At 41.2% G+C, this 11,768-nt stretch overlaps 1 protein-coding gene across 1 annotated transcript in view; it reads right to left on the minus strand.

Moving 5' to 3' along the window:
* The window catches only part of LOH12CR1 (loss of heterozygosity, 12, chromosomal region 1), a 77,006-nt gene extending 72,513 nt beyond the window's left edge, over positions 1-4,493 (minus strand). The window contains exons 1-2 of the mRNA XM_010004777.1: positions 4,480-4,493; positions 1,430-1,497 (exon numbers count right to left, since the gene is read on the minus strand). Of these exons, the coding sequence (XP_010003079.1) occupies positions 1,430-1,497; positions 4,480-4,493 (82 nt within the window). The remainder of the gene's footprint in view (positions 1-1,429; positions 1,498-4,479) is intronic.
* Between the last annotated feature and the right edge of the window lie 7,275 nt (positions 4,494-11,768).

Genomic DNA, 11,768 nt, shown 5'->3' on the forward strand with positions numbered 1-11,768 from the left:
CCCCCCCGAGCCGCGGCCTCCTGCCCGCGCTGAGGGGAGGGCAGCCCGGCCCAGGGCGGCACAGGCCGCTCTGGGGGAAGGGAAAAACGCCTCGAAGCAGGCGGAAACATCGTTTGAAATGCCAGGGTTGCTCAGTTCTGTCACGTTGGACAGTCCAACAAAGCAGGCAGGCGCTTGGCGCTGGCGGGGCTGCGTGTGGAGGTGGGACGGTGCTGGAACGGGCCGGCTTCTGGGGAGCCCTGAGCTCAGCGTCCTTTCCCTTCCCTGCCCTTGCTGATGGCCCCCAGGACTCACACACACACACGCACAAAAAGAAAGAAAGAAGCTCCAATCTTACAGGAACTGCACCTCCCAGCTGCTACCGAGGCCGTAGGCTGCACCGTGTGCTTTTGTAACCTAGTAGTAATAACAACAGACCTTTCTTTTAACTACCAGGAAAACTGTTTGATTCCTGCAAAAATGACAAATAAACAGTATGAGCGATGTGATTATTTTGGAGGAAGAGCAAAGACAGTTTTGGGACTGTGCTTTGCCAAGGACTACCTGCACGCCGAGGAGGGCCGAGCAGGAAATCAGAAGGCAGCAGGCTGGCAGCCAGTGGCAGTGCTTCCTGGAAGAGAGCTGGGTAGAAATAGGGAATTTTCTGACCCAGAACTTGACTCCAGAGAGATTAAACTTTATTCTTTGCTTTTGAAATAGACTGAAGCAAGCAAACCTTGCTTCTTCGGTTGGCCAAAGTCGATATTTAGTTAGAGAAAGGACAGTCATTGTGTTTACTCCTATTTTTAGAGTAATATAATTCCTTCCATGTGATGAGTCAGGTCCCAATCTATCACTGTGAGTAAAGTTGAAGTTAAGAGTTTCTCTGAATATAACCAGCTGGAAACTAAGATCAGAGTCTGGCTGTTTCACAACGTGACTGACATACCACTCCACAGCCAAATTCCCAACAGCAAGCCAACATTTGGCAGCTGGGAAAGAGGGCAGGGGATGGTGATGTGACACACTGGCCTAGATTAGTAAATTAGAATGGTTTAGGGAAGGAAAAAAAAAGGTGTCTGCACCTTCCCAGTACATGGACAAGAACTTAATGCTTGAGGAGGTGACAACTTAAGGTGGTTGAAAGTGTGAACAGTGTTCTCAGAAGGCACACATCCAGACATCGGAAGTGCATCTGTCTGTACCTGGATTATACAGAGAGTGGATCCAGGGGCAGAAGAGGGGATGGAAGAGGGGAGGAGATGGACACAGGCACAGACCGAGAAAAACTCACCCTTTTGACACTCTTGTCACAGGAGAGACAGAAACTGCAATAGACTACACTTCTGAAAGAACTACAGGCAGACACAGCAGCAGTGTGGTTTCCACAGCATATGTTTTTGGGGAATGGCAGAGGGCAGAGGAGGTGAAGGTCAGCCTCTTCCCATGCCAGAAGCAGCTGACTGGCCTGGATACCAGCTTTGGCTGGCACTGTGCTGTGCCTTCTCTCTTGCACCCCTAGGGGAGGGAAGCAGGGGCAGCCCACATGTCACAAAATGAGATTATTAGAAACGTGTCTCAGCACCCACAGCGTCGTGGTGCTGACCCTCATTTTAAGGTGAAGTTATGCTACAGGCAGAGCTAATCTACCAGCTGGCTTCTGCCAACCAGGGAAAGAATGCCTCTCGTACTCGCTTAGCTGCTCCTTGCTAAGCCAATCCAGCTTTCTAACCCAGCAAACTGTTCACTTCTGTCTCTCTGAATTCCACTACATACATGCATTGGCTAAGCTTAGGAACAGAGAAGTGGCAGGAGAAGGAAAGGAAGATGGGAGAGCATACAGATATGGAAGCAGAGGAGGAAGGAACAGAGAAATGAGGAGCCAGACAAGGGGCAAAGAGGTGAAATTCAAAGGTATCAGGAAGTGAAGAGTCCATGGTCTTGCAGTAGAGCAGAGGTAGGAAAGATGTCAGTATTCCTGGTCCAAAGAAACACCTACCATAAGCTGCATAATGACTTATTTCAGAATACTAAATCTTACAAAGAAGGATAAAATAGTGAGGAAGGTCATAGAGCACCAGGTGTCCCTCCACGTGAGGGGTTTGAGAAAATCTGACTGAGAAAATGTACAATATAATTATTACAGAAAAGAGACCAAGAAGTGATAAGCAACCACCCATATGCCCTAGAAATACATTCACATACTTCTATTGTGAAATCAGTGAGTGTCTGTAGGTGGCAGTGGCTGTCACTAGAGTGAGGAAAGGAGAATTGGTTTAAAGGGAATAAAGGCTGTGGTGTCTTGTATGTGGCTCTCAGCTTGTCACTGGCCTTGTCTCTAAGTGAAGATCAAAGAGGAGGATTATTCAAACTTCTGTGATTTAAAGTTGAGCCAAAGGATGAATAAATGAAGTTTTATATCAGTTCCAACTAAAGTACAAACAACACAGCACAGTTTTTTTGCTGTCAGAAAACTCAATCTTATGGTAATAATAAATAAACAGGAATAGTATAATAAACAGGAATAATAAACAGGAATAATACAATAATAAATAAACAGGAATGTGACAGTTTCAGCATTTGTCAATGACAAAAGAACAGCTTTAACTCTTATAATTAACTTTAATAACTAATTTACTTCCAGTAAGGTAAAATATTCAAACTCATTTGGTTGGTATGTTTTAACATTACCAAAACCATGTATTTGATTGAAATGTTTGAATTTTCACGCTGAAATATTTCCAAGTAACCATTTATTCTCTTCTTCATAGCAAAATAAAAGGAGTCTGAGTTCAAATTCTAAATTAGAATGCAATCATAGTTTAAAATAATAGATTTTCTCAGAGGAAGGAAGCTGTAAAAATATTTAAAAATGGAGCACAAAACAGCTACAAGAGGATGTATTGATTCTGTTTTCATTCTTAATCTTTTTTGCGGATACAAGAATAGGATTTATCTGATATTAATATCAGGTCAAGAGGAAAAACATGCTAGGGAAAGGTTCATATCAAACTACAAAATGTTTAAATGGAGGCATGCTGCAGTGAAACAAAAATTTACCAGACCATCAGCACACTGTATGAACTTATAATGCTTGTTTGAGAAATCTGCTTCAGTCTTCACAATTTGGTCAAAGCTCTTTGTATGGATTTGTTTCCCTAATGACAAAGTCCAAACATGCATACTTTTCCAAGTAAAATCTGTATTATGAAATGTTATGGATTATTAATTTAACACTAGACAATGAGCCCTGCAGTATGTATTTGATTGAACTGGTTGACTCAAGTAGAAAAACCACATATGTACAATGAGTATGCAATTTTTGGGGGAAACAACAACACAAAATTCTCTGGCAGTCAGCACTGAACTATAAAAATAACTCTGAAATGAAGTCACTCTACATACAATGTCAAATTCCTGGATGAGCTGCTTCAGACAGTTTCAAAATGATTCAGTTGTGACAGGGAAATCAGATGCTTGTATTTCAGCAGATGAATCTTGGAATGGGCTAAAATGTAGAGAAATTTGGGCACCACAGTGTTTTAAATTAGGCCTTCAGTTTCTTCCTGTGGAGGCCTAGAAAAGTTTCTCAAATGATGCAGACTGTGATGCTAACGTTACTTATGCAAATTGTCTCTAGCTGAAGAAGTAACCCTAGTTGCATTTTAATTATAAACATTAATGGCTTGAGGGGGGTGGGAATCTTTCAATTGTTATCTTACATGCTCTCAAATCCCTCATTAATTTGTCTGTGTTGGTTGAAGGATTGTTGTACAATAGTGAGAGAAGTGTGAAGTTCTGACAAATGCTTTTTCTGTAGAGAGATGGTAGTTGAACTGTTCCTTTGCCATCACACTCTACACTGTTGTTGTATGAAACACAGGCCTTAATTCTCTGAAGCCTTATGCTCATGCTTAAAGGATGTACTTCAGGGGCTCCAGTCAAAGGAAAGATTTTCACTGACTTCACTTGTCACTGTAAAACCAGAGTGTGAGTTTGTGTGTACTATAAGAAATTGCTTTTCATACAGCTGTTTCAAAATTGATAAGGAGTTGCACTGTTCTGAGCATACTAACGAGTGTCTGAGGGCATTAGGCAACTTCTAGTATTCTACATGTGGAAAACAACAAATGTGACTACAGGTATGTGCTTAATTTCTTGCCAGGTTGGACAGGACTTTGAGCAACCTGGTCTAGTGGGAGGTGTCCTTGCCCATGCAGGGAGTTGGAACGAGAATCTTTAAGGTCCCTTCCAACCCAAAACACTATACCTTTGTTCTTCATCTTTGCTGTTTTCTTCAGTCAAAGGTGGAGTAGAGGCCCCTTCTCTTGACGTATTTTAGCAGGAGAACAGCAGCAGTCTGCATCCTGTCATTCACCACCCAGGTTAGCATCCTTGCTCAGGACCACAGCTCTCTCCTCACCTCAAACATTACCACAACTACCTGCAGTCTCTCTTCTCATTACTGCTGCTCCTCAACTGAAGTTCAGGCAGCCATACCACACAGGTGGCATGTCTTGTTCCAGTTAATCACTGCTGTCCTGTTTCATGGGCATAGAACTACACTTTGTATTTCTGGTACAAATTTTATACTATTTTCTCACTGAAAAGCATAGAACAGTTAGCTGCCTAAAATAACTGACAGGAGGATGATGAGAATGGATGGTTACTTTAAGCCAGTGAGACATGCATAGCTTAGATGTCTTTCTCACTGACCTTAAATAACATCCTTCCTCTATAAACAAAAAGAAAAAGCTCTCTATTCCTGTTAAAGCTGATCAATAGGACAAAGAGCCTTCCCCAAGTCTTCCTGCTTGCACTATAATTTAATGATTAAAGCATAGGTCCAGGCTGAGGAAGGTCACTTATCAGAATTCCTGTAACAGCTGGTTGGCCTGTAGATGAAGCCATAGCCAGCTCTGATGGTTTCAGCCACTATTCTCTAGCTGTGTTCTGGAATAGCTGTTCTGTATTTCCAGCTCCTCAAAAAGAATCCTCAGAAACCTTTTAGGAAAAGCCAGATTCCCTAAATTGTATCTTTCTTTCCTCCCCATTTTTAGAAGGCCTAGAGGCTACAGAATTAATTTAGTGTGACAGGCCACAGTGGGCACCAGCTGGTTGCCCAACATCTTCACAACTCAGGGACAGCTTCCATTAAGTCCCTCAAATCTCCAGTACAGCTGAGTTGAACAGAAAGGTCCCTAAACCCTGTGCAGTGTACAGTGTACATCACCCCCATCTAGGCTGCCTGCCCTCCTGCCTTGGGTCTCTCAGCTCCTCTCACCCTCTGCTATGTGCCAAGGAATGCCTTTCCCCTGTCAGCTGGCAGCAAAGAAGCTTGTCCGTGGTGAGGTCATGGGTGGTTAGCTATCCAGCAGCAGAAGGCCTGAAGTTGAGAAACACCCCAGAGGGAAAAAGGTATTTCCTGGCAGCGTAGTTCCTCCAGCTGGTCTACTGCTTATGGATGCCTGTATGAGCACAGCCAAGGGTGGCAGAGGGCTGGTAGTGACTGCTTATGTTGGTATTGCCCAAAATCTCACTAGAAAGGTTTTCTTTGCAAGACAAACTGCATGAACTCCTTTAGCCAACCTTCTGTGGCACTTGTGAAGTCCCTGCTCCTTTTGTGCTGGAATTGCTGTCATCCAGCCTGTGGCTTGGTTTAGCTACCTGCAAGGTTCCTTCCCTTCTCCAGCTGGAAGGAAAAAAATCCAAGAATTTCAAATCCCCAGAATTTAAAGAATCAAGGGAACTAGGACTACTATAACAAAGGCCTATATTTATGCACAGTGTGGATGTTTATATTCCACACACTCTGCTGACAGCATGTTAACCTGTATTCAGCTGCATAATCTCCTCTACAGAATTTCTAACCACATTTCCAAATGTTAACAAGGGGCTAATGCATGCTAAGCAGTTTACTGGTTATTATTTACACAAGCAACAATTTCCTTTTATTACAAATTACAGTTCCACACTGTTCTCATGAGTTTCCACCTCTTAGGGGTGCTGAATGAAGGACCAACTCTTCCTGTGTCCATATTTCTCTGCAGAATGGAAACCTCTGTAAGCAGGTGACTAGAAATTATTTATCATATATATTTCCTCACTGTGCTGTAAGACAAGATTCAAAATGCATCATAACTCTTGGGAACCATTCTGCCAGAGAAACTGTTCCTTACGTACACACCTACTTCTAGAATAATTCCCTAAGTATTGGTCTTAGAGATGGGAAGATAAATATCTAGTCTTTAGAGCAATAACAGGATTGAAGTTTTTTCTTAGGTCAAGACCAAGGAGGAGGGTTTGCTGAGATTCTGTCTCAGCAGCTGTTATAAGGTGCTAATTATTAGGCTTTTTTTATGTCAAGTTATTCAGTCTTTAAGAGGCAGCATTATTTGCCACCTAGCAGTTAGCAGATACAGTAATATCCATAATTGCAATTGAAAATAATAGTATAGTTAATGTAGAATAGACAAAGCTTAAGAAAGAAAACCATAGCCCAGTTACAAACAGAAAAAGAAACTTGCGCTCTGCAAGACAAGATTTGGAAAATCTAACTCTGGTGGCTGTCTGAATTTTCCCCCTCAGTTTACTAGCCATACGCTGTTTCTTAGAGTTCTGTCTTAAAGAAGAACAAATCCTTCAAAAGTATCTAATAAAAAAACCTGAGGTTGCAAGTGAGAAATGGGAATGGTCATTGCTGTATCTCATTTCTAGGATGTATAAAGCATTATGGGATCTTTTGCAACAAGCTGTTGCCACACATATTAGGCCATGAAGTTATGAAACAATAATAATGTGAAAATATTTTTTAAAATGGACCATGTTCATGTGAAACAGTATTAGGCTATTTGTTCTGTGCAATAGTTCTGAAATTATGAAGAGTAAAGGCAATGGCTATGATATCAGACCTGAGAAGCAAATTGTAATTCTCAGAATTTATCCATTTAATTCTGAGAATGAAAACACAGATCACACGAAGGAATTCAAGATATGAAAACTGATTATTGCTCCTACCAGGACCAGTTACACTGGTTTCCAGCCACCCTTCAATATAAAAATATGCTAAGTGCTAAAGGATTTTTTTCTTCTTTTAGGAATAAATTCACAAAGCAAGACACTGGGCACAGAACTCAGTCACTGTTTTCATTCCTTCAGTGTGAGGCGAATAGCTCTTGGCTATAGGTGAGTGGATTACATGCTCTTTGGATTAACTAGACCTTTACCAGCAGCACAGTGATGCTGAGTGCATGATGCATGTGCCCCTTGCACTGTGCTCTTCTCTACCTGCTGTCGTTTAAACTACATTATTTTCTTGAGTGAAACGTCTTTACAAACAAGCTGGTCAAAGCAAATGCACTCAGTGTGTTTTGTTAGTTAACATAGGTTTTGTCTTTTCTACATTTAGATTAACACATTTCTCCCTCCCACATCACTTGGAGTAAGCAAGGGCTGGCAGCGGAATTAGCATTTCGACAGATAGAATGTTTAGGACAAGGGATGCACCTGCATGTGAAAACTTCCTGTATATTTTGAGATTCAGCAGTATTCATAGAAGAGTTGTACACAGTATCAGCCAAAGTAACCAGAGAAAGCAGAGAAAGTGCTTTCAATATAGCTTCTAAAATGAAGTTCCCAGTTTTCTAAGAGCATAGAGCTTGAAACAGGGCCGGTAAAGAAAATTTTCAAAAGCTAAACCCCACTGCCCCCATGCTTCAGCTGTACTACAGAGAAAATGGGTGAATACCTCTACAGAATGACTTAATGTGGATCCTAGCAAAAGGTATATTGCATGGATGGTTGATGATTTTTCCCCCTTTAAAAAGATTATGGCAGAAGCCTGCAGAAAACTCCAGAGGCTGCTTTATCTATCTGGTTCTGGATTTTGTATTTCTCTTTTCATATAGATCTTTGTAGTTAATTTCCCTTTGCTCAACCAGAGCCTGTTGGTCCATAGTCACAAGTGAAACTCAGAGAACAGACCTCTTAGTTTAATTTAAAGCAGTCATTAGGATTACTCTGTGAAGCTTAGAAGCTGCACTAAAATTGCTCAAACTGCCAGTATCTACTGTATCCGATGTGTACAAACCAACATTTTAGATCATCCTGTTAAATTTCTACAGCTTTACTATCCACTACTATAATCCCTTAGGAACATCATCACCACACTATTAGTCCAAACCTCGAAATTTTACTCAAATAAGAGAAGATCAGGCCCAAGGGAAAAGCAGCTTGGTAGCTTTCACTAAAATGACCTACTTTCCCTCTCTTGACAAAGAAACCTGGGAGTAGGTAACTTGAGACCTTTGCAAGCTTAATGGGCCGTGATATGACATGCAGAGAAAAAAAATCCACACAAAGTGCCTGTGTCTTTGCTGCTTGTTTTAAACATTGTTTTAAACAACTAGAATCCAATAAGGGAACAAGAACAATTTTTGTACCTCGTGTAGTTTCTGTGTGAAGGTTAGTATAGAGTGTAGTGAGGATATTTCAGTTGGTGCTACAAACAGCCTTAAAACTGTCAAAAGTTATTTTGGCCAGGAAAGTTGAAATATCCTTTCTCTATTACTGCTTCCCAGCATACAGCCCGGTGGCAGAAGTTCAGGTTATGATCAGTATTTGTCCTCAGCTCACCTCCCTCTGTAACTCAACACTTTTCCATTCCTGTCCTGTGGTTCCTCATGCATTTTAAGTAAAGGCTGGTCAACAATCTTCTGGCCACCGATCTGGTAGGATTTCCCTTATGATCTGCCCAAGTAGAATGATTGCATAGGTTGATCATAAAAAAGGGGTAAAATTAATCTTTATTATTGTTTCTAATTTCTGTGATGAAATGGCATTTTGAGGGGAGCATAAACAGGAGTTGCCTGAATAAAAAAGACAGCATAGCTTGTACTTTTTCTCCCCTGCATGCAGTTAAACAAGAGGGATAAACTTGCAGCATCCCACATAAGAGGTCTCAAAGGGAGTTTAAGCAATAACTTAGTTTTGCTCTTTGATCCTTTTAGAGAGAAGAGGACAGGGCTTTCTATCATGATACACGGTTGCATTATGAATGCTTGGTGTTTCTTCAGAAAAAGTTCTCAGTAGAGCATTCCCAGAAAAGTGCTAGGCAGAGATGAGGCCTTGGCGTTTTAAGATTAGGTAGATTATCACTTGATAAAGGCAGGAATTTTAAGACTAGGTAAATTATCACTTGATAAAGGCAGGATGATGTCACACACACCCACGACAGACTGTACTAGCAAGTTAAGGCAATTTTCTGGTGCTCCAGGAATTCTAATAGGTGCTCAGTCAGCCTTCTGCAGGAGCACTAGGCTATTGATCTGGCTTAGCACTTGTTAAGTCAGGCATCTCCTCCAACTTTGGAACTGGCCTTCCTGAGTGATACTAGGCCAACTTTACAACTACATTCCTTTCCACCTCCTCTGAAAATAGCTATCAAGATACATATTCTAAGTATATTCTAAAACGCTTAATGGAAAGTGAGAGATCAACGATTACTAAAGAATCCCTGGAAGACAAAAAGATCACATTTGCTGTTTCCAAACAGGGCTTAGCTATCATCTTTTGGAGCTCATATCCTTCTCTGTCTGCTGACAGAAATTCTCATCAGATTTTCAAGGCTGTCCAAGGTCTGATCACCTGATGACTTGACACTTGTCCAGTAGTGCTCTTGTTACATCCTGGTGGTCCTATAACCTTTGTGGTTCCTTTCCCTATAAATTATATGCCTTCATCTAGCCTCGTACTTAAGGAGTAGAAGGCACACTTTACAACTGCACTATCAGTTTCTCTCTTCTTATACAATAGATTTGATTTAATCTATATCTGAGGAAAACTACATGCCCGTATAATAATTACCATGGTATCTAAATGAAAAGGATTAAGGGAGAAGCTTTTAGTGGTTGAATGATGGACGGATGGCACGCCTGTTTAATTGACATGCCAGACATTGGGTTGATGTCTGTTTACAGAAGTTTGTCAACTGCATAAGGTTTCCTGGTAGATTATACCCCTGTCATACATTTGATTTTCATCACATGGCCTTTCAGACGTTACTTCATATTCCTGGAGTTATGGGGAAATGGTTATGGACTGCATTCAGGAAAGGATTCAGGATATGTCTGCAACACAGATTGCAACATAGTATATGGAGTGATACTTAAGATAAATGAGAGAATCTTGAAACTGCAGTTTTACAACTTTTTGTACAACTGCAGAAGGGTGAGTTTGTAGTACTTGTGATGAGGTTGCATCAGCTTTCTCGGATGCCCCAGATTTTAGAGCTAGAGTCTTTATCCTAATCAGCTATGTTCAATAAAATGAATGTGAAGGAAAAAAAATAATGATACTGGAACAGGTTTTGGGAGGAGGGACAATTATCTATATGAGCCTGGAGATAAAAGGGAGATGAGATAGCAAGTGATTAGCCAAAGGTTCCATGTGTCAAACTAATCTACCTTTTTGATGAGACAGCTGCTTTTCCTGGGAAGGGAAATGGGATCCATCCTGTTTATATATACCTCAGCTGGATTTTTTGTTGGTTGTTGTTGGGTTTTTTTCTGCATGAGATGTTATTTGCTAAGCTGGAGAAGATGTAGTGAAGAAATTGCAAATCCTGTTAGGGAGCAGGCCAAGGGGATAAAAACAGGTACTGAAAAAGAGTGGGCATATGCAAGAAGGGGAGTCCAGTGTTGGCAAAAAACTTGGTGTTGTGTACTGGGGAAATGCAATACCTTTTTAAAAAATTTATCTAAAATGAGATGGGGAAGGACCTGGATTTATCAGCTAATCATAATATATTTCTAAGTAATCAGAAATCAGTGATTCAGCTTCCCTAGCAAAGACTATGTAAGGGCCTAGTAAAACCCCATCTGAAGTACAGGCTGCAGTGCTGGCCAGGGATCCTTTGTAGCACGTTTTTCAGGAGAGGAACCTAGAGGAGCTCAGCTCCCTGAATATCATGGAGTGAAGGCTGGTAAGGAATAAAGCTTGTCACTCCAAATATTGTCAGTGACATATAGGAGATGCTCATGTAAAAGGACAAAGCAGGAGAGCAGATGGTTGTGAACTGGCCATGTATCATTTTATGGTAGAAATAAGACTCCTAACTATTAAAGAGGATCAGGAACAGCTGCTTAGCGACAGTTTAGGGATACAAAGTATTTCTAAATGGCATTGATCTCTACCAGTAAAATTGAAATTAGCCGTGAAAAACCTATTGATGGAATAATGCTTTAATTTAATTTGTTCTCCCTGTCAAATTCCTGCAGATGTTTGGAGATGCCCCTCACTGAACACTTCAGTGTCACTCTTTCAAAAACATGGATTAAGAAATGCTACTGTCCTGCACTTAAGCTCTGAGTAAGCAGCATGAGGACACACATGCAGATAATATGAAATACAGCAGAGCTGGCCCTTTCCTTTAGAAGAGAATGTAAAAAGATAGGGGTCACAGTGACCTTTTTTACGAAATAGGACTCTTCTAGGAAGTGTGCGATGTGGCTTCATCTCCATTGTCAGCTCCATCCTTCCCTGTGAAATGAAATGGGCTTAGTGTTGCACCTTCCTCTTCCCTAAGTGAAGAGAAATGCCTAAGTGACAGGCAGGATTTGGATTAGGACACTCTCTGCTCTGCTCTTTGAAATGGTGAGATGATGAACGGATGAAGATGCATGGCCCAACAAGACAGAGTTGGCTAGACAGCTAAGTTGGAGGTGGGAAAACGGGAAGTACGGCCCAGTGCTTCTGGTGTTTGCTTGAAGGCAGAAACCCTGTTTTGTCCA

Source organism: Chaetura pelagica, unplaced genomic scaffold (genome assembly GCF_000747805.2).
Source record: "Chaetura pelagica isolate M959 unplaced genomic scaffold, ChaPel_1.0 scaffold479, whole genome shotgun sequence".
NCBI classification, from domain to species: Eukaryota; Metazoa; Chordata; class Aves; order Apodiformes; family Apodidae; genus Chaetura; species Chaetura pelagica.